This window comes from Eptatretus burgeri, chromosome 2, assembly GCF_056783735.1.
Source record: "Eptatretus burgeri isolate ZD-2024b chromosome 2, Ebu_testis_v1, whole genome shotgun sequence".
NCBI classification, from domain to species: domain Eukaryota; kingdom Metazoa; phylum Chordata; class Myxini; order Myxiniformes; family Myxinidae; genus Eptatretus; species Eptatretus burgeri.
The window spans coordinates 105,450,279-105,476,690 of NC_140962.1; the positions used below are offsets into that span (position 1 = coordinate 105,450,279).

At 43.7% G+C, this 26,412-nt stretch overlaps 1 protein-coding gene across 2 annotated transcripts; it reads left to right on the plus strand.

Annotated features, from left to right (window-relative positions):
* CDK20 (cyclin dependent kinase 20) lies at nucleotides 1-24,731 on the plus strand. 2 transcript variants are annotated; one of them, XM_085870595.1, is made up of 9 exons: nucleotides 1-183; nucleotides 301-385; nucleotides 9,647-9,760; nucleotides 16,202-16,390; nucleotides 18,962-19,083; nucleotides 19,810-19,872; nucleotides 22,789-22,912; nucleotides 23,017-23,172; nucleotides 23,582-24,731. In XM_085870595.1, exons 2-9 carry the CDS (start codon nucleotides 311-313, stop codon nucleotides 23,759-23,761), a joined length of 1,023 nt encoding a protein of 340 aa, XP_085726721.1. In that variant the 5' UTR covers nucleotides 1-183; nucleotides 301-310; the 3' UTR covers nucleotides 23,762-24,731. The 2 variants fall into 2 exon arrangements, with proteins under 2 accessions (XP_085726721.1, XP_085726722.1); XM_085870596.1 differs by lacking the exon at nucleotides 1-183 and adding an exon at nucleotides 195-214.
* Nucleotides 24,732-26,412: the final 1,681 nt, after the last annotated feature.

Sequence of the window (26,412 nt, forward strand, 5' to 3'; positions counted from 1 at the left end):
ATACAGTACAATAAGGCACAATACGGCACAAGACGGTACAATACGGTACAATACGGTACAATACGGTACAATACGGTACAATACAGTACAATACAGTACAATACAGTAAAATACAGTAAAATACAGTAAAATACGGTACATACTCCAAAAAGAACGAATTCCACACACAATGAGAGATTTACGGTAAGGTCGCAAAGCATTTTACGACAACACCGTAAGTGCATTGTTCTAACGAAAGTATACAATTGTATTACACGGTCGTTTTACAGTTTGTTTTCTTTTAAAAAAAATTTTCTTCAGCTACTAGAGGATGGAACGATATACGGTGTTTGGACAGATCGGGGAAGGTGCGTACGGCGTCGTGTTCAAGGGAAAGCACGATGAGGTGAGATATAAATCGGAGATTTTGTATGATTGTTGTTATGTAAAACTGTGGTGACCGTGGGTCACAAAAACGAGCTGCTGGAGGGTTTAAATAAAGAGCTAAATGTTGGTGCACAAGACAAGTCAATGAGAAATTATTTTTTGTTTAAACGAACCAATTCTCCCTCCATCATTCGGTCTCTGTACTTGTGTGGGCACCGTACATTGCCTGTTGTCGAACCACCGTGAAATGAGAGCGAGAGATGAACCTTCAGAGTTTAGACTTTATTCCATTTGATTGGAGCCGCTTCTGTCAATGAGCACCTTCAGTTAACGAGCATCAAGTGGACAGCCGATGTCAATAGCAATGCCCCGGGGACAATCCCTCGTGCCGCAGAGACATCCCCTTATACGCGAGACGCACAACATGTGATCCCGCGTCATGTCCCTCGATTCACGTTAATTCACCACATTCTCCCCACCTTTAAAATGTAACTAGGGGCCCATCTTACACACCATGATTGCTTTAGCACTATAGGAGTATACATTTCAAGCAACGCGGACTAATAGATCTACAGAAGCATACATGCCAAGCAGTGATTATTTTGAGTTGTAGGAGCATGGAAATAAGCATCGATATATGATATAATGGGCATATAGGAGCATGAGCAGCGAGAATGCCGATAATCCCCTTTACAGATTGAGTCGTCGAGGGGGCCTTATTCGTCGACCTCTCCGGGAGTAAACGGCAGTTTCACTTGAGGGAGACTCCCGATCCTCTTGGTGAGCCTCGACTTGTGCCGGGGATGACTCTCGATCGCTTCCTCGGTGGAACGCGGCAGCCCCGTCGCCTGGCGGAGTTCCTGGGGGAAATGTCAGAAGGAGGAGTGCCAGGAGGTGGTGTACCGGCGGGAGGAGTACCTGAGGGAGCCAGATGGCGAACCGACACAGTGGTCTCCCTGCCATCCGGGAGCCTGACATGAGCATACTCTGGATTAGTGTCAATGAGTTCGACCCCCTCCACCAGCGGTTCATACTTGCTTTGTCGTACCGGGCGTTTCATGAACACTGTTCCGGGATGGGTCAGCCAGTTGGGCACCGTTTGACCGTCAACATAACGTCGTTGGTGAGTAAACATACGTTCGTGAGGAGTGGCATTTGTGGACGTGCAGAGCAAAGAGCGTATGGAATTCAGAGCGTCAGGAAGAGCAACCTCCCATCGCTCGGGGCCCAGTCCTCTCGATTTCAGCGCCAGAGTTACGGCTTTCCAAATTACTCCATTATACCGTTCCACCTGCCCGTTTCCCTGTGGGTTGTAACCCGTCGTTCGACTAGTTGCTATGCCGTGCTCTAATAGGAATTGTTTTAGCCCGGCCGACATGAAACACGGCCCTCTGTCTGAATGTATGTACGAAGGTCTCCCAAACATAGCGAAGAGGTCAGAGAGACATTTTACGACAGTGCCCGAGGTCATATCCGAGCACGGAAACGCGAAAGGGAACCTTGAATATTCATCAACAACGGTGAATATGTATCTGTTGTCTGTTTCGGTCGGTAGGGGCCCTTTGAAGTCGATGTTTAGTCTCTCGAAGGGGGAAGTAGCCTTGATCAGTCTGCCAGAAGCCGCGCCATAGAATCTGGGTTTTAGTTCAGCACAAACAGGGCATGAAGCATTCATTTGTTTAATATCTTCAACAGAATAGGGAAGAGTTTGTCTGATTTAAATGTGCCATCCTGGTTACCCCTGGGTGGCACAGAGACACATGGAGGTCTTGCAAAGCCTGACTGATTGTTGCCGAACTGTAGACCCGGGAGAAGGTATCTGCAGCAGGGTTTTCCTTCCCGGGCCGGTAAACAATGTCGTACCTGTAGCAGGCTAGGTCTATCCGCCATCTCATAATTTTTTCATTCTTAATTTTCCCGTTATTTTTCCCATCAAACATGAAAGCCACGGATCGTTGGTCCGTAACGAGCGTGAAGTGGTTTCCCAGTAAATAATGTCTCCATTTACGCAGCGCTTCGACGATGGCGTACGCCTCCTTCTCTATTGCCGAGTGTCTCTGCTCGCTTCTAGAGAGAGTTCTCGAGAAGAACGCGACCGGCCGCCCAGACTGATTAAGTGTTGCAGCTATGGCGTGATTTGAAGCGTCGGTCTCCACCACGAAGGGCACCGAGCTGTCGATCGATAAAACCACGGACTTACTGATATCATCCTTGAGATCGTGGAAAGCTCTTACGACAGCGGCATCTGGTGGAAAGTTTTTGCAATGCACTAGGGGATGTATTTTCTCGGAGTATTGCGAAATCCATCTTGCATAGTAAGCGAACATCCCGATCACCCGGCGCATTGTTTGCAAGTCCTGAGGTGGTGGAAGCTCACGGAGCGGGCGCAATCGCTCAGGATCAGGCTTAATTGTGCCGTCGGCTATCGTGTAGCCGAGAAGGTCAATTGACCTTGCCGAGAATACGCATTTCTCGTAGTTGAGAGTCAGATTATATTTTCCAGCAATGCTCAAGAATCTGTCCAGATTCCTATCATGTTCCCTCTGATCCCTACCGCACACTGTGACATTATCCACGTAAACAAAAGTGTCTTCGAGGTTTTCATCTGAGATGATGTCGTCCATAACCCGTTGGAAGCAAGCTACTCCATTCGTGACACCGAATGGTATCCTTCTGAACTGGTAGAGGCGCCGCCCTGCCTGGAATGCAGTGTACGGTTTGTCTTCCTCTCGGATGGGAATTTGATGATAGGCGCTTCGCAAGTCGATGGTACTGAATACCTTATAATTGGCCACGCTGCTCGACCATCTCATCTATGCGCGGCAGGGGGTAGGCGTCGAGTTGGGTGAAGCGATTGACCGTTTGGGAATAATCGACAACCATCCGTTTCTTATGGTTCTGACTGCTGGTTACTAACACCTGTGCGCGCCATGGCGAATCGCTCGGTTCTATAATTCCCTCCTCCAGTAATCGCTTGGTTTCCGAAGTGATGAAATTCATGTCAGCAGTGGTATATCGCCGCGATTTGATCGCTATCGGTTTGCAGACCGGCGACAAGTTAGCGAACAGCTGGGGGGACGTCACCTCCGCGGTGGTCAGCGCATTTAAAATTAGACGAGGCTTGCTTCCTCCAAAGGGTATTTCGACGCTAGTGTGCTGCTTGAGGACATTATGACCCAGAATTACGTCTGCGCACAAATCACGAAGCACCAGCACCTTTACATCCCGATGCGTGTACCCTTTTACGTCCAATTCAACATTGCAGTACCCTCGTACGCGGGATTGTAGTGAGGTGGCGGCCATGCATACCGTATTGTCAGTCGGGTGGATTACCCATTTCCTGCCCTTCACTAGCGAGCTGTTGACGAAACTTTCAGAGCTACCGGTATCAATCAGTGCCTCAGCCATATGCCCGTTAATTCGCACGTTGATGATAGCCTTGGATAGATCCCCCGGGGAGGCTGCAGTCAATTTATTTTGCGAGTAGAGAGCCGCAGAAGTGGGTTTATTCCTCCTTAGAGTAGATTTACATACCCTGGCATAATGCCCTTTCTTGTCGCAATTCATGCATGTGGCATCTCTGGCGGGACATTTTTGACGAGGATGCCTTTGTACCCACAAAAGAAGCATTTACCGAATCGGAGCAGTTGCTGAGGAGTTTGACGAGGTCTGGGTATCCGGCTCCTCGGGTGTTTCTCCATCCCTCATGTCTGGCTGTGTCTGTGCCAGTGGGGTTCCTTGGGTTCCCATCGTAGCAGCGTTCATGAGCAGCATCGGTGTCCCAAATGACTCAGATTGCTGCTGAGCCGCATCCATCGCCGAGCCTGATCGACTACCTTGTCAAGAGTGGGTTGCGCTTTCTCTAGTAAGCGTTGCCGTATGTGGGCTGATCTGAGTCCTTGGATGAATGCCTCCCGGGTCGCTTCCTTTCGGTGTTCCTCGGCGCCACCGCCCGGAAGCTGCAGTCTTTTCCCAGCTGATTCAGAGCTTGCAGGAACTGATCGATTGTCTCCCCGGCTGCTTGCTTGCGTGTGTTGAGAAGATGTCGTATGTATACCTCGTTCTTGGGCTTCACGTAGAGCGCCTGCAGCACGTCGATCGCTGCTTCGTAAGTGTCGCACCCCGAGAAGAGCCTGTACACGCCGGGCGAGACATGATTCACGAGAGCGGCAAATTTGTCAGCTCCCTCCGCGATGATGGTCAGATAGTGTGAGAAGGAGCAGAACCAATGTGACCATTTCATTTCTGCGTCAGTCGCGTTCGGGTCTGCGTCGAACCTCTCTGGTTTGTAGATCTTGTCCATCTTTGGTTGAGAGAGCCGAGAAAATCAAATGGAATAAATTGAAATGAGAGCGAGAGATGAACCTTCAGAGTTTAGGCTTTATTCCATTTGATTGGAGCCGCTTCTGTCAATGAGCACCTTCAGTTAACGAGCATCAAGTGGACAGCCGATGTCAATAGCAATGCCCCGGGGACAATCCCTCGTGCCGCAGAGAGACCTCCCCTTATACGCGAGACGCACAACATGTGATCCCGCGTCATGTCCCTCGATTCACGTTAATTCACCACACACCGAAACCTGGAATAAAACTGCGATTTTCATTCCAACTTTATTACAGCGCGGCGACATCACGCTGTTATATCATTGGCTATTCTGTCCTGTGTCTTCTGTCACACTTATTGCCGGGTGGATTGTGGGCGGAGATTGCCGGGTGGATTGTGGGCGGAGATTGCCGGGTGGATTGTGGGCGGAGATTGCCGGGTGGATTGTGGGCGGAGATTGCCGGGTGGATTGTGGGCGGAGATTGCCGGGTGGATTGTGGGCGGAGATTGCCGGGTGGATTGTGGGCGGAGATTGCCGGGTGGATTGTGGGCGGAGATTGCCGGGTGGATTGTGGGCGGAGATTGCCGGGTGGATTGTGGGCGGAGATTGCCGGGTGGATTGTGGGCGGAGATTGCCGGGTGGATTGTCGGCGGAGATTGCCGGGTGGATTGTCGGCGGAGATTGCCGGGTGGATTGTCGGCGGAGATTGCCGGGTGGATTGTGGGCGGAGATTGCCGGGTGGATTGTGGGCGGAGATTGCCGGGTGGATTGTGGGCGGAGATTGCCGGGTGAATTGTGGGCGGAGATTGCCGGGTGGATTGTGGGCGGAGATTGCCGGGTGAATTGTGGGCGGAGATTGCTGGGTGGATTGTGGGCGGAGATTGCCGGGTGGATTGTGGGCGGAGCTAATGCGGAAGAGCGACGTTTTTTTGTGCTGGATCGTTTTCTGTGACGTCGGAAGTTGATTTTCTGAGCAGGAAGTGATGATCTTCCTGTTCCGTTAGTTGTTGACACGCAGCGTTGTAACTGTCGTTCTTCATTGTTTTTCACCAGAAGTGTTTTTAAAACGTCCAGTGGAGGTGATTTCTTCCTCTTTTTTTTTTTGGTGACAGAAGTGGTTATTACAGCGCGGCGACATCGCACTGTTATATAATTGGCTATTCTGTCTTGTGTCTTCTGTCACACTTATGGCCTCGTACGTCCCTTTGATCTGATGGCTATAAATAGAAATTTGTCCAACATCACAACTCTTCCCATCGTGTATGCTAATTCACCGTGTCGACATTTAAATTTTATAACTGCAAAATTGTTTCATCATTCTTAACGTAGACTTTTACTGCCCCCAGCCGCGCGATATCGAAGTATTGGCTTCTTGTTCTTATTGCTCAGATCAATTTCCTAAAGGCAAAATGACGAGCGAGTAGCCAGTGCCGTCCAAGATGAGGCAAAAATCTACAATTTCCACCATGGATTGGAAAGTGAATTTATTTTTTTACAAATATCAAAGACAAGAGCACCTGTCTCATTTGTCACCAGAGTGTAGCCTTGACTAAAGAGTTACTTTCGAATGGCATCACAAGACGATGCATGCAAAAATTCAACATTTTCCTTTAAACAGCGCGATTTGGACGAAGAAAGTTGGGGAGTTAAAGAGAATCGTGAAAGCTCAACAGTCACACTTTTAGAAACCTGCGTCTAAAGGCAAGGCTCGCACACAGACGTCTTTTCATATTCACCTTCTGCTGGAAAAACATTAAAAAAAACCATTCACCAGTGGCGAAGTTATCAAGGAGGCTATGACGGTGACTGCGAACACCTTGTTCAAAGACTTTAAAAACAAAGACGAAATTACGACAGCCATCGTGCTGTGCTGCTTGGCGTTTCAACAATAGCCAGAATGGTGGAATCGTTGTCCGAGGACGTGTCTCAGCAAATACACCAAGACTTCTCAGACTGTGACTGTTTCTCACTGCAGTTTGATGAATCGGTAGACATGATGGATATGGCCCAGCTGATTGTTTTTGTTTGCGTTGCATTCAAAGTCTGAACAGCAAAGGAGGACTTTCTCACTCTTTTTTTTTTTACCCAAAGAGAGGACAAGAGGTGAGGATGTCTGCAACAAATTCAAAAGGGATGTGACTGAGAAAAACATTCCCATCATGAAACTGGTTTCAATCACAACCGATGGTGCACCGGCAATGCTGGGTGTCAATGCAGGCTTTCTTGCACTTTGCAGAAATTACCCTGAATTCTTCTCCTTTGTCATTTTTCACTGTGTTATCCATTAACAAGCACAAGTGAGTAATGTTATTGACTTTTCTCGTGTAATGACAGTTGGCAAGATCGTCAACTCGATTCATGCCAGAACTCTGCAACATTGCTCATTCAAATTTGTACTCGATGAGCTTGATGCCACCTACGGTGAGCTAATCCTTCATGCAGATGTGAGGTGGTTCAGTTGTGGAAGTCCTCTAGAAATTTTTATGTCTGATCCCTGAAATTATCATCTTTCTTAAATCAAGAAATGAGTGTATAGTGAGCTGTCAGATAATGCGTGGTTGCTCGACTTGGGGTTTCTTACAGACAACGGCAAAATTGAACGAGCTGAATCGCGAACAGCAGGGGAGGGAGGGACAGAGACTCGTCACACATGATCAGTGCAGTGAATGCGTTCAAGTTGAAACTGGGCCTGTGGTCCTCCCAGTTAAAGAACAACATGACTGAGTACTTCCCAAATCTGGAGAAAATCCTACAAAATGTCAGAGAAAGGGTTCCATCCCCAAAAAATTCTGTGACCACCTGAACAGATTGGAAAAGGAATTCAACAGAAGATTTCAGGAGGTAAACAAGACGGAACAAATCATTGTTTGTCTCAAATCCTTTTCTTTAAGTGGACATTGGAGAACTGACAGCAAATTTCATCAGGTGTTTGAACAAAGAAGCGGACTTGACATGGAGATAATCACCATGCAAAATGACATGGAGCTGAAATCTTGGTCAAAGGACACATTTTTAGGGACTTCTAAACAGAGAGAAGTACCCTCTTCTGACATCCTGTGCACTCAAAGTGAAGGTCTACTTTGGTTCCACGTACCTGAAAATCATCGAGTACAAGTATTGCACTCATCTCACTGATGCCCATCTGATGGATTGTGTGAGAATGGCGATCTCAAACAACGTCCCAGACTTAAAAGCACTCGCAGATAGTGTGTAAGCACAGGTGTCACACTAAGAATAGGTGAGTGTTATGCATTGCGTACATTTTTTGTGGTTTTTAGTAAAGTATAATTTTTAAGGGTAAATCTTGTGTTGCATTTAGTTTCTAAAACTGATCTTATGTTTAAAACGGTCGGAGACTACTGCTCAAGTTATTGTTAATATAGCATGGGAGCTTTGATAGGTCATATCTGGGGCTTGTGAATTAACAGGCTGAGTTTTTAAAATGATATTTACTACTAATCATGTTTGGGAGGTGGGGAGGGGGGGAGGGAGTGGGAGGTGTATGAGCTGTAAGTGATGTTATATATATATATACATACCACCAGGTTCCCATGGAACACCACGTAACGTGAAATGTGACTCCAAGTCCTTGACTCTTCGCCTGCCCCCAGAAACCCCAAGATCTCAACCTCTGCCTCCCAACCCCAGTCCTCAACCTCCATCCTCAAAGTCCTCAATTACCACACCGAGACAGTGGAATATTTAATGCTTTCCCCTCCCCATCATACTGTCACCAACTAGACAGAAACTGTGATTGAAACCCGCGCCTACATGTCATGGCCAATCATGGTCACATGTCCAACTCACAATCCCATGAGATATGCAGAATCCCCATGGAATTGCAGTTCTCAAGTGGCCATGAGCAGCTTAATTGTGCCCATAAACGATTCAAGACCAATTATCTTCTTCCTGATGCATATATAAACATTAAAAGTAAATAGTCATGGATGTTTTCTTTCACAATGTCATGAGTTTCCCTGAAGTCCTTGGACAAACACTTATATAATTACATGGGGTTTATGGTCCCTGGCCATGTCGTTTAAGAGAAAATTGTCCCAAATCATAGCAAGGACCCATGTGACCTCCATGGTAAAAGCCCTGCTTGAGAGAATGCCACATAGTTATTTGGGCAGTGTATAGACAACATACTGCTGCCTCGATTGCTGAGGCCGATACGTACTGTAATCTTCACAAGGCCTGTGACTACTATCTGCTCCAACCTTTAAACAGTCAACTTTGATTGTTTTCCACTGAAGGGAAAACTTATAGGGAGGGCATGGCGATTGTGAATAAGACGGCTCCGTGTGTGTGTGTGTGTGTGTGTGTGTGTGTGTGTGTGTGTGTGTGTGTGTGTGTGTGTGTGTGTGTGTGTGTGTGTGTGTGTGTGTGTGTGTGTGTGTGTGTGTGTGTGTGTGACAAATTTGTCTTATTCCTACATTTCCGTGAGTCGTTTTTGCATTCAGGAAGAGAACAATTATGGTTAGCCATTTTGAATTTCCCTCTTTCATCTAAATGTTGAAAATTATGTTTAAAGGAATATTGGAATCACAGATTTTGCATTAGCAACAGCAGGCCAAAAGTGCCTGGGGAGCAAGAGCAAGTCACTGTAAAAATAACACACACACACACACACACACACACACACACACACACACACACACACACACACACACACACACACACACACACACACACAATGCAAGGCCTTGTTTAGCATTCATGCATCATTTTGAAAGTCTCGTATTCAACCAAGTGAAATGTTGGACTTGAGCCCTGCCTTTATGTGAGACTAAAAAAGTTGGTTGCTGCTGATTTTTGTTGGTGTTGGTATTGGTGTTGGTGGTGGTGGTGGTGGTTGTGGTGTTGAATCACCCCAGACATGAAATGGCAATTGACATGTCACACCAAGTTGTATTATAGTCCAATTACAGAGCCTCACAGCAGATTTACTTTCAGAGTGGCGAAATTGTTGCGTTGAAGAAGGTGCCTCTGAAGAGGCTTGATGATGGCCTTCCAAACCAGGTTGTTCGTGAAATAAAAGCCCTGCAGGAGATCGGAGACAACCCATATGTAAGTACCTTTGCCTTGATGGATGAGTCATTGCATTGGCATGATAAACGGCAAATAATGTTTTTTGAGCTAGAAATTGGTATGAGTATGTGGTCAGCGATTCTGCCGCAGACCCACCCAGTTATTGTGATTTAAAACTTCCTCAAACTATGGCTGAGGCAGTTGTGGCCTTACTAAGGATATATTAGAAATGTAAATACCTCTCCAGTTCATATAGTACTCTGTTAAGATTACTTAAGCCACTTTGTATGAGTAGTGTGATATGTTGCATCACATCTAAGATGTTCCAAAGGGGTCATTCCATGTGAAATCGTCAAAGAATCTGCCGTCATCTCTCAGATTTTTGTAAAACTTTGGGAACCAATTGGGACCCATGAAAAACGGCAAGAACTCAAATATTTTTGCTAACAGCCTCTTAATTAGTGAGATACAGACTAACGAACTTTGGACTAATTAGCACGACGTCGCGAATTCAAATGGCCATATCTCTAAAAGTATAACACCTAGAGAGCTGGTTTTGGTGTCATTTTAAAGGTATTTTCATGCCCTATGAATTTGTCTGGGCAACATCTTCCTACCTCCAACCACAAAAAAAGTTATCACAAAATATAAACTTCAATCGTGAATCCCCAAAAATTGTATCCTTCAAATTTCCTCAAATTCATCCCAGAGGTACCTTATGATGTCAAGAAGCTTCCACATAAGTTTTGTGATGGGCACTCCAATAGTTTCTGAGATATGAGCAATAATGTACATGTACGTATGGCATATAGGTTCGAAAATCAGCATTTGTAATGTATTATACAATCATTCTAACCTAACCATGACAGGGAACACAGGGAATGACCATCAATTGCTTTGAAGTATCATATACTTTCATTTTCAACTGGGCCTGAGGGGAAGAAACAAGTGCTGCTGTTGCTGCATTGAAGAGGAAATTGAAAGCCTAAGTCAGGTTAGTGAACACTGTGTTCTTGAACTCACTTATTGATTGTATAATACATTACAAATGCTGATTTTCGAACCTATATGCCATACGTACATGTACATTATAGTCCGGGAGCCAACCTGTGTACGAGGCTGTTTTAGGGTTGGACCTTACAGCCTCTGCTATAAAATTTTACACCCCCAGGATGTTTAGATATATGTTTGCAGTTCATGAAAACCAATGTTGGCAATTCATAAGCTCTTGCGAAAAATTTTGGCGGACGTTTTTGTTTGAGGAAGATTTGAAAAATTTGATAAAACAGCAATTGTCAATAAAATTTCTAAAAAAATTTAAAAATCACATTCATGAAAAATAAATGTGAACTAAATGTAAGAATTCAATCAGTGCATTGTAAAATGACAAAAAAAAATTGCCTTTGTGGAAGTAAACCTCGTAAAAGTACATAATTTTGTGAAAAATGCCTTAAAAATAACGTTTTTTGAAGATGGCCTTTAGAACTTTTCTTATCATAGGCAGATGCTGCATTAGAATACTAATTTCTCTTAATGTGATATGAACATGGTATCCATGGCTAATTAAAACCAAAGTTACCCCTACCCCCAAAATCCTCTTACTCTATTGAACACAGTTTGGTTAAGGTTTGCTGGATCCAGGTTGGGTACTTCACAGTTCACTCTTCCAAAGGAAAATTCAATGGTGTTTGGAGTGACATGGCCCTGGAGCAGACATACAACAATGAAGGGAAGACATCTCTGTTCAAAGGCATATCTCAGGCACCAGCTGCTCGAGATAAATATGTGAAGACAGCACCATTTCTCACAGCTGTATCAGAGAACATAAAGTCTATGGCTAATCTAGGCCAACAGGAATCTACTCATCATGGAGAAACACATAAGCAGGCAACAGAAGAACATATGCATGTTGAGGAGATCAAGAAAGTGATATGCCAGCAGATGATAAACCCATTCCAGTGTAACAACCAAGTGGATCTGCTCAATAGAGCAACTGGTGAGAAGGATGCTTCAAAAGACTTGGTCCATGCTCAAGCTAAGGGCATGGAAGCCATTATGAAAGCAGAAGAGGTGGTCTCTATTAAGATTGAACCACTGAAGCTGGTAACTTTCTCCTCACAGAAGAAATCAAACCCATCAAGGAAACAGAGTTTAATCAGGATCTATCAAGATGAGACTGCAACTACACGTGTGTTGTGTTTCTATCGAGATGCCGACCCAGTCACAAGACAGATTGCATTTTCCCATGAGTGGACAGACTATCCATCATCCCTGTTTGAGGTTGATCCACGCTTAGCACAGGGGTTTGTAATGCGCAAAGGCAACAAGTCTGATTTCGTGGCAGTGCTAATTGAGCTAAGTGGCAGTGCTAAGAAGCTGAGCAGGATGTTGTTTTACAGCTGCCATCATTACCACAGAGTGACCTATACACAGTTTATCTGGTAGACACAATGGCATTTGTAAATAAATACCAAAAATGGGTGCAAAAACATTTGGTGAACTTCCCCAGCTGTATCTTCGCAAGCTCCTGCAGTTGAAACCTGAAATGTGCAACTGTGTCAACATCATTGGTGATCAGTATGATTTTGATGATAGCCATACTTTGAAGGGTCATGAGCAGCAGAGGAGAAACCAGACAGACCAGGCAAGACAATTCTCACCATCCAAGAGTCTAGAAATTCCGGACTGGAATTTACTCATGAAGAATCCAAGAAATAAAGGAAATCTTCAGAACTTCATTGGCACTTCCCTTTGTGAGAGTCCTGAAGCTATTCCGGATGGAGTGACCATCATTCTTGGTGGTATGATGGAAAACAAAGGTCACACTCTTTCCATCACATCAGCATCAAGTTCAGTTCTGGACTTACCTTGTGAAGAACATGAAGAGGCAGACACAAGGATTATTGCTCATCTTGCATATTGTGTGGAATATCTTGATCACCATCAAGCTGTTGTGCATGCAACAGATACAGACATAATTATTCTGTGTATATATCACTTCTGCTGCTTGAACACATTGCAAGAACTCTGGATACAACGGCAGAATCAATACCTACCTATTCATGAGCTGGTAGAAGTGTTGAGCAAGAAGTACCAGAAAATCCTCTTGATGTCGCAGCTACACTTCTGTGCACATATGTGTTGTGTGGATGTGACACAGTGAGCTACCCATTCAGAAGGGAAAAGAAGAGGTCAGGTCAGGTATGGGAGCATGTGCCAGAACAGCGCGTCGCTGCGTCCACTTTCCGCCGGTACTCCAGGGGCCTCCGTCTGGCCACCCCCCAGGCAGATGCCAGGCCCATCCCCATCTCCTTGAGATGATGGTCAACCTGCTGCAACCATGAGGCACGTGGTCGGCCCATTGGCCTCCTCCACTCATGAGACTCCCTCGCTGAGAGAATCTGGTGAGCAGGATCAGCGTCAGGAAAACGAGCCACATGTCCATATAGCCGCAGCTGACGCTCACGGACTATGCAGGTAACAAATCTCATCCGAGTCTCTCTCAGCAACCGCTCGTTGGACACAAAATCCGACCAGCGATAGCCAAGGATTCTTTGAAGAGACCTGGTACCAAAGGAATTAAGTCTCCGTCTCAGATCCTTGGTCAAAGTCCAAGTCTCGCACCCATAGAGCAAGACTGGAAGTACCAAGGACCTGAAGACTCGGACTTTCGTCCTCCCGCACAGGTACCGGCAGTGCCACACCCCATGATCCAGTGAATCCATGACTCCCCAGGCCCGACCCAGACGTCTATTGACCTCCGGCTCACAACCTGCGGAGACATGAATATCACTGCCAAGGTAAGTGAATCTCTCCACGACCTCAACATCCTCACCACAAACAGACACAGACAGGACAGCAGCATCCAAGATGTCACCGAAAGCCTGGATTTTAGTTTTGACCCAAGAAATCCGTAATCCCAACGGCTCCGACTCCTCATTCAGCACCTCGAGGGCCCCCAAGAGGATGTCTAAAGTCTCCGCAAAGATGACTGCATCATCTGCAAAATCAAGGTCCGAGATCTTTACATTGCCAAACGATGCACCGCAGCAGATCTCTCCGACATCCTCCCTAAAATCCAGTCCATACAAGTGCTGAAAAGTGTGGGGGCAAGTACACATCCCTGACGAACTCCAGTAACAACTGGAAATAAGTCAGAGATGGTACCACCACACTTCACAGCACTCTCAGTACCAGAGTAGAGTTCAGACATCAGATCGATCAGTTTCGGTGGCACCCCACGAAGACCAAGAATCCTCCAGAGGACATCCCGATTCACTGAATCGAACGCTTTACAGAGATCAACATAGGCTGCAAGCAGCCCCTGCCGAAACTCTCGTCTGCGTTTGGTGAGGACACGAAGTGCAAGGATACGGTCAATCGTTGACCTCTTTGGTGTAAAGCCTGACTGCTCTGGACGCTGGTGCTCAAGCAGATGGTGGCGAACCCTATCAAGAATTATCCGAGCAAAGACCTTGCCCGGCACTGAGAGCAGCGTCACCCCTCGGTAGTTGTTGCAGTCTTGGCGATCACCCTTCCCTTTCCAGAGAGGGACAACAAGGCCCCTCTTCCAGTCAGTTGGGATGATGCCTGTGTTCCTGTGAAAAGAAGAGCGGCACAGGGTTTCTCTGGGACTGATAGGAAACCTTCCCCACCTTGTTGATTTTGGAAGAGATAGTGAAATGGCAGCAACAGAATGTGTCATTGATGAGGCCAGAGTATACTGGACTGCTCTGCATGGCCAAAAAGGGTTCAGCTGTTTGGATACCCTCAGGCAGCATATGTTTGTCTCTTCAAAATTAGACCTTAGGTCACTGCCAGCAACAGAAGATGCGTTTTACTTCCTTGTTGTAAGAGCATTGTATCAATTGCTTCTGTATAGGCGTGCACATCTCAGTGACCAGGCACTTCCCCAGCCACAACATTTGGCAGAACCCTTATCAATGGAAAACTGGTCCCAATTCTCATGTCTAAGCCAGCCAAGCCAAACATAGACAAAACTGTGTCTTGCATGTGCCAAATTATCCAAATGTCTGAAACGATGTTCATGCAAAAAGGCTGCTGTGCCTTGCTGAGTGACATGCATATGCCTTGGTCAGAGAGGTTCATGTGGTGGAGTTGTTTCAGAGAGTGACTCTTCCTCTGAAGAGGATGTTTCATGTCACAATATTGTGTTAATCCATTTCTAATTTTATCTTCCTTAAAACCATGGCATGTAAAGTATGTTCTTGTTCCTGACCCCATTGATAGTCAAGCATTTCTGAGTTGCATAAATCTTTTGTTGTTTGACATATAACCTTGTCAATTGTAGGTAGGTTAAATCTACACCAATTGTGATATAGGAAATGAACTCCTCTTTAATATGAGGGGTCATTTGTGTATATAGGTTTAGTGGTTATGATTTTAGGACAATATGAATTACCCCTACCCCCATCCTACATCTTCGCTTTTGCCAACATTTTGTTATCAGAGGGGGCTCGCAAAAGTGTTGACTGTGTTGTTGCGCAAGAGTTTCACCATTGCCAACATTGGTTTTCATATACTCAAAGGGTGTCTCTTTATGAAAATCAACACAAAAATTTTATAGCAGACCGGGCAATTTTTTTTTAATTTTGATCGGTTGGCTCCCGGACTATTATTGCTCATATCTCAGAAACTATTGGAGTGCCCATCACAAAATTTATGTGGAAGCTTCTTGACATCATAAGGTACCACTGGGATGAATTTGAGGAAATTTGAAGGATACAATTTTTGGGGATTCACGATTGAAGTTTATATTTTGTGATAACTTTTTTGTGGTTGGAGGTAGGAAAATGTTGCCCAGACAAATTCATAGGGCATGAAAATACCTTTAAAATGACACTAAAACCAGCTGTCTAGGTGTTATACTTTTAGAGATATGGCCATTTGAATTCGTGCCGTCGTGCTAATTAGTCCAAAGCTCGTTAGTCTGTATCTCACCAATTAAGAGGCTGTTAGCAAAAATATTTGAGTTCTTGCCGTTTTCCATGGGTCCCAATTGGTTCCCAAAGTTTTACAAAAATCTGAGAGATGACGGCAGATTCTTTGATGATTTGACACGGAATGACCCAACGATGCAAGGGCAGTTGGGATCAGAATATGAAAATATTCATGTTCCCAAGTATAAATTATGAAATCTTCTTTAATATGGAGTGTGTTTGAACACAGACTGCATCAAAAATTATTTGAAAATGATTAATGGATTATTTGTTTTGTTGAACATGACTTGCGTAGTCATGCGGTGAATTCAAACAAGACAGCATTTAACAATGCAGAGCCTTACCAGCCAGTGTATTTGTTGGGGTGACCTCATTTGATTTATAGGGTCCTGATATTTTGTGATTGACTCTGATGCCCAAGTGTACTCCTTAATATTTTGGCATCCAACATCAATTGTGTAAAGTTCATTTTTAACCTTTATACTAATTGTTAAATTTCTTGGTTCTGAACTCCTCTCAGGTGGTGAAACTGAAAGATATGTTTCCACACGGTCCGGGTTTCGTGCTCGTGTTCGAGTACATGGTCTCCAACTTGTCTGACGTTATTCAGAATGCGGAACACCATCTCTCTGAGGCACAAGTTAAGGGTGCCATGGCCATGCTACTGAGTGGATTGGCCTTCTGCCACAAGAACTGCATAATGCATAGGGTGTGTGCTGCCTTCCACACAACTCTTGTATGACTGAAATGTATGTAATTTACCCCATGCGCGTGAAGCGAAAAGCGGGGTCAAGCAATTGGTTCATGTCTGTCCGTCTGTCTTATCAGTTTATGAAAGTGAGTTTTTATGATTGAAGAAGAACTTATTTAATTTGAATATTATATTTTGAACACAGATGGGAACGTGAATATGAGTCGTTTTAAGTCTTTTATTTTACCGTACTTTGGCTTTTAATTTGGCGTGAACGCACCTGCGCAGAGAGGAGTGAGATAATATTTTAACTCTGTCTGCCTGACACTCAAACAAAATTGAAAATCATTCCAAACAGGAAACTCTCTGCTTTAAAGGACATAAACACAGACACAAAGAACTAACGTAATCTGTTAGATCGGGTGATGTGATCGACACTGTGGAAGATGGCGCTAAAACCCAGAATTAATTTATTTCTACGCCTTTTACAATCTTAATTTATTTAAATTGAATTATATTCTTGAAGACTGGAGTACATAAATCACCTTTCATAATATTTATAAGAAACTCCAGTTTTGCAGTGCAGTACTTCATTTTATATAAAGGTTCAATGAATTAAATAAAGGTGCAGAAGGGTGGTGTTCAAAACTTCTTCCGGATTTTTTAAACGATTGTGAAAATCATGATTTTATTAAAATTGAAGTACTGTACTGTATATACTGGAACACAACGTGGGTTTTTGTGTTCTATGAACTCTCTAGTTATATTATTGTTTCAGGCTTTTCAATTTGAAATTTTCATTTTTAAAACCACCTAATCGTGCCTCTTACAAGTTTGACCAAACAAGTGGAGTGCTATTGTATGGAGCAACATGCAACTGTTTCCTTTTTTTTTATTGTAGAGATAAACATGGAGGGTTTTCCTCTCTGGGACACTATTTTGAGAGGGCTTGGTCAGGATGCTGGTGAAAATTTGCACACTTGGGCGAAAGACAACGTGAGATTTTTCATGTCCACCAGCAATTAGTGTTGGCAGATGGCAGCCAGCTTAATGTCGTATCCGGTGGATGTCACACAATTTGATACAACACTATGCCTGTGAAACATGGGGGTGAGAGTTTTCGTCGGGCCGAGAATCAAACCCAGACTATACAGCTCAAAGGCTGTCTGACGTTATTCAGACAGACAGACAGCATGCATCTGCTCGCTTGTGCAAAGCGATTGGTACTATATTTGTACCATCATATTAGAGCCTCATTACCCCACACATGCAAAGCGAAAAGTGGGGTTAAGGAATTAGTATATTGCTCGAAAGTCTCTCTGTCCTTGTCTGTATCTGAATCTGTATCTATCTCTCCTCTCCTCTCCTCTCCTCTCCTCTCCTCTCCTCTCCTCTCCCCTCCTCTCCTCTCCTCTCCACTCTCCTCTCCTCTCCTCTCCTCTCCTCACGTCTCCACTCTCCTCTCCTCTACTCCTCTCCTCTCCTCTCCTCTCCTCTCCTCTCCTCTCCTCTCTCTTGGTAGAGTGATGCTAGCAAGGACCTGTGAAACATCTGCACAATGTAAGATGTGACTTCATGTCCTCAACTCTTTCCCTCCCCCACCCCACCTCACAAAACCCAAGTCCTCAACCTCCACCTCCCAACCCCAATTCTGTCCTCCCCTCCTCATCCTCATCCTTCTCCCACTTATAAAAGCAAATAGGTGTCCTCACATCAAAACAGTGGAATATTTAACACTTTCCCCTCCCCTATCACTTCACAAAAACCCAGCACGGTCGCCTGTCCAACTCACAATCCCATGATGTATGTGGAAACCTTGTGGCATTGCAACTCTCAAGTGACCATGAGCAGGCTAATTGCACCAATCCATCCATCCATTGGGACCATACCCTTTGCAGAGCGTTGGTGCTGCCTGAGCAGTCTCCTTGGCCATTAGGGACAAATCTTGGACAGGTCGCCACTCCGACACAGGACACCAGCAAGCTGGCACTCATTTTGCCGACCTCGGAATGATGGCAGACTGAGTCGACCCCACCTGGTGTTAATTCAACAGCTGAGGGGGATTTTAATTAGCGATGTGATTTGCACTGGCTTTGCAAGTGATTAGCGATGTATGAGGGAGGTGGGTGGGTGGTCACTAGCCTGCATACAGAGGGGGGTGGGGGTGGGTGGTTTTGAAACCCGGAAGTAGAGCGTACGTACTTTATGAACTGCCCCTATTCCAGTCTGGCACAGAGTTACTTTCGACCTCTGACAGAGATGACCGGCACTCCCTCTTGGGGGTATTTTTTTTCCACTACTTCTATATCTGTCTTTCTGATATCCAGGTCTCGCTAAAATTCTTGCATCTTTGTATTGCTGATGATACTTTAAGGCAGAAACACATGTCCAAGACTGAAGCTTTAAAATCTGGCTTGACCTCTGCCCCTCGAGGTTATTATTGCTGTTGTTCACTTTGGAGATTCTCTATATTTTTGTCTCTTCCTCTCTGCTTTCTCTATCTGCCTCGTTTAACATATTGTCTAGTGTTGCTCATGTTTTGTCATGGCATTGTTTGAAGTAATTAAGTAATTTCTGATTCTCGTGCAGGACCTAAAACCAGCAAATCTGCTAGTTAGTTCAACAGGACGTCTCAAGATTGCCGACTTTGGTCAAGCAAGGCTGTTCTCCAGGGATCATGATCATCTATACAGCCACCAGGTGGCCACCAGGTGACCATGTTTGCAATAAAATGAGGGATATTATGTCAACATTCATTGTTGCCTTCCTCTAAACCCTCCCTCTTTATCGTTATCATACACCATCAACTCGAGGATTCCCCTTTGTAAGCATTCAGTATTTGTGATTTTATAGACCGACAAAGTCCTCTACATGAGTACAAGTCTAGGCATTTAGGCAATGCATCAACAAACTTGTGCAAGTAAAATTTCACTTCTTTTTTCTTGAACATTTTAATCTGGCAACTGTAGTTACATTTACAAATGCATGGAAATTAATGATCCCTTGGTATCTTTGGTAAAGAGTTGACCATTAGGTGGGTGGGTACCATGGCTGGAGAAGACTGTGTATGATCGCTGACTTCAACACGGTGTTTTAGGCTTTCGGGCCAGTATAGCTGAGAGCCTCGGAGTGTGTTTTCAGTTTTAGGAATGTGGTTTTATTGAGCCCTTCCCCTCATGGGGTGGTTTCCACATGCCCTAAGAGCAGGCTCTACCCTTTCCTCCTCCTCCTCCTCCCCACCCCCCTTTAAAATTTACCTGCCAATATCTTTTGGGATGTTTATTCTTCTGACTTGCCTTCAGAGACCTGTTTTTAACTTTTAACACCTTAATTGGTGCTGATATTGAAAAACGGTAATTGTTGGTGCCAGATTTGTTTTGATAATTTTATTTATTGTATTATTTGAACACATTTTTACCCCCCTTCTCTACTTCAAGGTGGTACAGAGCTCCAGAGTTGCTTTTTGGGGCAAGAAAATATGACGAGGGTGTGGATATGTGGTGAGATTAACATGTTCCACACCTCATATGTGTATGTAAACTGCACCCTGCCTTATATGGTGAGACGACGATCTAAAAGTGACCTTTTTGGGCATCTTGGTCCATAGATGGGATCCATCTCAATCCATAGCTGGGATCTCAGGTTCAAATCCCATACACCGCATCAATTACCATCTTAGTCCGTAGCTGGGATCCATCTTAGTCCATAGCTGGGGTCCCAGGTTCAAATCCTATACACCGCATCAATTTGTCCATTATCTCCCAATTTCCTTGTAATTCATGTAAACGTACATTACATTGATGTCTTCAAATGTCATTGCCATGCATATGATATACGAGTGTATGTTCCTCTGTGAACCTTGGATAACTTAGAAAATAACAGCCACTTTTCTCACCACACTCAGCAGAGCATTTCCTAAGGAGGAATTTCCTCCTCCCCATGGATGTCAACCTATGGGGATTATCCGTGCTCTATCCTTTTAAATGCCAAGTGTCAAGCAAGGAAGCAGCATGTTCTTTTTAAGTCTTTAATGTGACTCTGCTATGGTTTGAACCACCGACCTCCCAGAATCGGAGCAGACACTTTCCCCATTACACTACCGAGTCTGGTTAAGTTCTGAGCTGTGAATAAGCACCTGCACTGTGGGTTTCCATCCACTCCAGCTAAAACAAACAGGTACGGATTGATAGGCCTAATTTCTAGTTAACCTGCTATACATTCAAAACTGCAGGTGTATGCTTTTTGTGAAAAGGTGAGGAATGCACTGACATTGCATAATTTCCATTCCTCTCCCTCTTTGGCCTATATTGAGTTTATGAATAGCACATATGATTCTATCCTTTTTGTGGATTGACACTTTTTTGTAGATGCTTGCTGTCATGCAAACTTTGATGATTTACACCTCATAGTCTTGTCTGTGGCAAGATGTGTTGCTTTCTTTAACAAGTGTTTCTGGAATGCTCATTCATTCATCCATTCATCTATTTGTTCATTTATTTGATGAATACAGAGTTTATAACTCTTGGAAAACAAGATAAATGGAGAGGTTGTTCACATAGTAAATATCAATAAAAACCTCAGGTCAAATGATAGATAAAAGTATGAGCATAGGTGAGTGGAAATGTTGTGTAGTCTGAGACAACAACCTGAAAAACCTAATGTTTTAAATATATATATATATATATATATATATATATATATATATATATATATATATATATATATATATATATATATATATATATATATATATATATATATATATATATATATATATAATATATATATATTCTTTGCAGGAGCAAGGTTAATCAAGCAAGAGTAAGGTATATCTGACAGTGGGACAAGCATGAAGAAAATGAATGAATGAACAGGATAAGAGGAAATGGAGGAGGGGTTGAAACACCAAACCTCACGAGTAAGATGGTGGGTTCAGAATGATGAATGTGGGTAATATAGATCATGGGACAGAATTGGGCATGATGAGATGGTGCACTGCTTCCTTGAAACCCGAGAGGGAAGAGTGAGACGGAACAAGCTCTGGAAGGTGGTTCCATTGACAGGAGAAGCGAGGAATTAAAGAGTTGAGTTGTGCATTCAGCCTGGGTTTTGGAAGGTTCTTTTATTTTTATGCAATTTTGTATGGGTTGGTGAGATTTGAGAACATTCCAAAAAGACTTTGCACCCACCAATTTCCAAGTTACCGGTCATCAAAGTCTTAACATTTTTGGAGCTTTGAAGAGGACATATTTTGTCTTTCAGCCAATAACTTTATTTGTAGAGTATATAACCAGACTCGGTGGTTAGAGCGTCCGCTTCGAGTCTTGGAGATCGGTAGTTCAAACCCCGGCCGAGTCACACCAAAGACTTTATCAAGGGTATATCATGCTTCCTTGCTTGACATTTCGCATTTAAAATGATTAGAGCATGGAAAAACCCCATATATTGGCATCCATGGGTCGGAGGAAATTCCTCCTTAAGAGATGCCCTGCTGATTGCGGTGAGAAGCGGTGCCATTGTTGTAACGTCACGGATACCCAGAGTGCCTCTGGAAGTGATAGCCACTGAGCTTGGGGAAATTGCCATCTCGTGTATTCGTCTGTCATGTGTGTGAGATGTGTGTGTGTGTGGCAGCTCCACGATGAGCCTTAGATCCTGTTTAAAAAAAATAAAATAATAAAATAACAGAGGTGAATGGCACATCATTGGAAAGCTCTTTTCAACTTTATACGAAAATACTGATGTCATTAAGATATTCCAGTAAATAATTAGAAATTCAGGTTGCATCACTTTCATTTATTTTGATTGAGCCCCAACAATGATTTTTAAAAATAAAGTGGGGCTTTGAAGGGCACATCCAGAGTGGCATTTCAAGAAAAAGTCATGGTGGTACAACCATTGGATCGAGAGATATTGAAGAAACTATCTACTCATACATCAAGGTTGGTACTTGTTATAGTACTATCCACTTCTCCTGAAGTTTTTGAGTTGAGTTGTTGACTATTCTTGATTTAAGTTGCCATGTCTAATGCAAAACGAATGTAATTAGATTATACTGATGATTGGCCTAGAAAATGTTGGAATGGTGCAATTGACCAGCATCGAGTTAGCAGAAGGGCATGTACTGGATTATGGAGAGATCAGCTGTGGCCACGCCAATAGGTGTAAAATTTAAATATTGATGATTTGTGTATTTGGATTTGGACTTGATATCGTCTGAGGCTCTTCGAGGATAATAACAGAAGAATATGTTGGACAAATGGACACCATTTGAACCTGGAGTCATCACATGCACTGACTAATCAGAACACCAAACAAGCTGCTTAAAATACTTGTAGTGCTTCAAAAAAAACATTACTTTATGCAGACATAGCAAAGGATCTTTAATGCCACGTGTTTGCCATTTACTGAACCAGGGCAGTTGGTTGCATCTTTGGTGAACTTCTGAACAATTCACCACTGTTTCATGGGGAGAGCGACATCGAGCAGTTGTGCTGCATCATTGGTGTCTTTGGCACTCCTAATGAGCATTCATGGCCGGTACGCAAACTTGTTGCATCGACGGAAAGATTTGACATCGTCAGCAGTGTGTTGTCAACGTTCCATGAAAATAACCGTGTGGGCCCCTCTTCCTCTCCCCACAGGAGATTTCTGAGCTACCAGATTTCCACAAGATTACTTTCCGTGAGAGTTTACCTCGGCCATTGGAGGAAGTCGTACCAGATGCTCCACCTGAAGCCGTGACATTGTTGCAGCGTTTCTTGCTGTATCCATCAAGGCAACGCATTCGTGCTGCAGATGTGAGTCTGAGCTTACAACAAAAAGTGGGGGGGGGAATGGTATTTACGGGGATGGTTGTGCAACAAGAAGGGTGGTTCTTATTTTATTAAAATATTGCAACTTTTCAGACTGTTTTCAGACAGCCATCCAATTAACCCTAATGATTTCCCTCAATTCAAGTGAACAATGATGCTAAAAGTCCCAATGTCTTTTTTGGTTGCAGGAAATTTATTGTGTGACCTGTTCAGGCCAGTCAGCTTATTTGGGGAAAATTTATCACTGAACTTGCATGGACTCGGCGTCATGTTGAGTGTGATCTCAATACATTATTGACAGTTTGTGATGCAGAGACTTTCTCTTCTTCTTCTTCTTCTTCTTCCTCTTGTTCTTCTTCTTCTTCTTCTGCTTCTTCTTCATCCTTTTCTTCAGGCATTACTGCACCCGTATTTTTTCACTGAACCCTTACCGGCACATCACCTCGAGCTACCAGACACCCACTGTGGAAGCAAGCCAGCGAGAGGACATCGTCATCAAAAGTTTGATGTCTTTCGGCCCATTAGTGCTTCACTGTTTGACAACGGATCCATTGCATCTTTTGCATCAATGTAATGAAAATTTCACAACCCTTCTAATCATCAGTTTGCTTTACAAATTCGTTTTGGGTGCGGTGGTGGCTTGGTGATGAGGACACTTGAATGACATCTCAGGGCATGGGTTCAAATGCGGCTGAAAAGTGACTGTATTAAGGAGATTTATTTGAAGCTTCTGGAAGCTGAACTTGTTTTTTGAAAATAATCAGAGCACTCTTGGGTTTTCAAAAACGAGATTATTCATTGAAGACTTTCAGGGAGGTGGCAATATGCAGGGTTTGGTCAACATGTGACACCAGTCTATACACTAGCTGACAGGGCGATCTAAGATCGACACTAAAATGCTGTATTTATGAAAATGTGATGCTGCACAAAAAATCCCTCTAACTTTAATTTAATTTAGCGAAATAAGCACCTTAATTCTATGGTAACTAGATGGTTCCTTTTGGTGTTGTATTTTACTCCAAAATTGAACATTTTTGGATTAACACACATTTTAAACTTTATTACCTCCACCATAAAAGGTGAATGGAGGTTATGTTTTTGTCTGTCTGTCTGTCTGACTGTCTGTGAGCACGATATCCCAAAATGTTATGTACGGATTCGGACAAAACTTGGTGGATGAGTTGGGTAGGTGACAAGAACAAGCCAATTATATTTTGGTTAAGATCCAGATGCAGATCTGGCTACCAGTGGGATACAAAACACTGTTCAGCTTGGTGGAAGTATGCGCTCTACTGAGTGCCTTTGAAGCTGTACCATGTTTTTGTTTCATTTAGTGACGTGACCCAGCAAAACATTTCAAATGTACACAAACTAGTGATGAAAGCACAGCAACTAGATGTCCTTTTGGTGTTGTATTTACTCTAAAATTGAACATTTTTGGATTAACAAACATTTTGAACTTTATTGTACTGCACCATGTTTTTGTTTTATTTATTGACATGACTCAACTGAACATGATCAAATGTAAACACACAAGGAGCTGATACTCTTGGTCCCCTGCTTTTTGGGTGGTGTGAGGAATATATTTGTGTTATATAAAAACTAAATCTTGAACGGTTTTCGAAATATCACGTACACAAGCCAAGTTGCTGATATGGTTGCCATGACAACATAATTTAGCTAATCACAGCTGTGATCTAATCAGGTTGAGACAATCTCATGAGGAATAGATATCTGCAATATGAATGCTAAACGCTCAACAGTTTTTGAAACATCACGTACACAAAAGTACATGGACAGGTGATTGTTCATGGGCAGATGATTGGTTGGTTGGTTGGACAGAGCTCATTTTAATGTCCCCCGTCCAAAGGCGGATGGACATTTTTTTGACCCTGGGCACAAAAATTATTTAGGCCCAGAACACCCAAAAAGAGAGGATTCGGTGCTATTGTTGCACTCGTTTAGCCTATGGTGCTTTAGACTCCACTGCAAACAATCCGGAATTCCACGCTTCATTGCCTCCCCCCCCCCTGCAAAAAAAACAAAAGAAGTGCCATGTTAAGGTGTTCCATTATCAATCACCTTGCTGTTGCTTGCCAAGCCTGCCATTCCTTATCAACTGTTTCAAGGGAGTGCTTGCTTAAGTGCTAAAGCCACTTGGCGAGTGCTCTACAAGCTGATTAGTAATGGAACACACCCCAGCACCTGCAGGGGTGTGTTGAGTTACCATGTTTTTATTTATTTATTTATATTTGTATACATAAATGAGGCTCATGGAAGAGCTAAAATTTTCCTGTGGAGTGCTCGCCGAGTGGCTTAAGCCCCAAACAAGCAGTCCAATGAAACCGTTGAGAAGGAACAGCTGGCTTAGCAAGCAAAAGTAAGCTGAATGGGAATCAGACACACCCAAGATGTGCTAGACCGAAGACCCTTTTCTGGTTCTGCCGTTTGTGTCATGACAAAAGTTAATGTTGGATGATTTTCATCCCTTTTAGCTATTGTTGAGCAATTTTTGTGCTTTTCAGCGCCACTGAGGTAGTTTTGGTTCATCCTTTGATTTTAAAAACAGCAATGTTCCACCGTACACATGGGTTCGTCCATTTACTAATGAGGGTTTTTCTTTTTTTGTGATTGTACAATAAATTGTAGTGTGGATTTGCTAAACAATATCAATATGTATTTACATTAGGAATTATACGAATTTTATTGTGGTTATTGTTGGTTCACGAAAAATATAAGTGACCACTATATTCGTTATTGTTGTCTGTCCCGAGCATAGCTCCGTGGGTTTTGATCTGATCCTGATGAAATTTTGGTGGGAGGTTTATATCATGATCTAGTTGTGTTTTCCTGAAAATGGGCGTGGTCCACCCATTATGGGCGGAGCCAGGCCCAAAAAACATGTGTTTTTAGGGGTAGCCGATTTCAATTTGCATCTTCTCCTCGGGGTTTTGTAGAATATGACAGGGGTTTCGGTATTTGGTTAGCTCAATGGCACCTGCATAGCCCCACGGAGCTCGATTTTTTTTTTTTTTTCATTTTTGTCCCAAGGTCAAGGTCACAAGGTCACGAACTTAGAAAATTGCGATTTTGACATAAAAAATTTCTTCTCCGAGGGGTTTGTCGAATCTGGCAGGGGTTTCAGTATTGGGTTAGCCCAATGGCACCTGCATAGCCCCACGGAGCTCGATTTTTCATTTTCGTCCCACGGTCAAGGCCACAAGG

Bases quoted from the DNA above. Each gene is read 5' to 3' on its own strand.
- CDK20 (XM_085870595.1), top strand. From the start codon at position 311: ATGGAACGATATACGGTGTTTGGACAGATCGGGGAAGGTGCGTACGGC. The intron at 22,913-23,016 runs GTACGCAAACTT...CTCTCCCCACAG, and splicing joins CTAATGAGCATTCATGGCCG to GAGATTTCTGAGCTACCAGA. The intron at 23,173-23,581 runs GTGAGTCTGAGC...CCTTTTCTTCAG, and splicing joins AACGCATTCGTGCTGCAGAT to GCATTACTGCACCCGTATTT.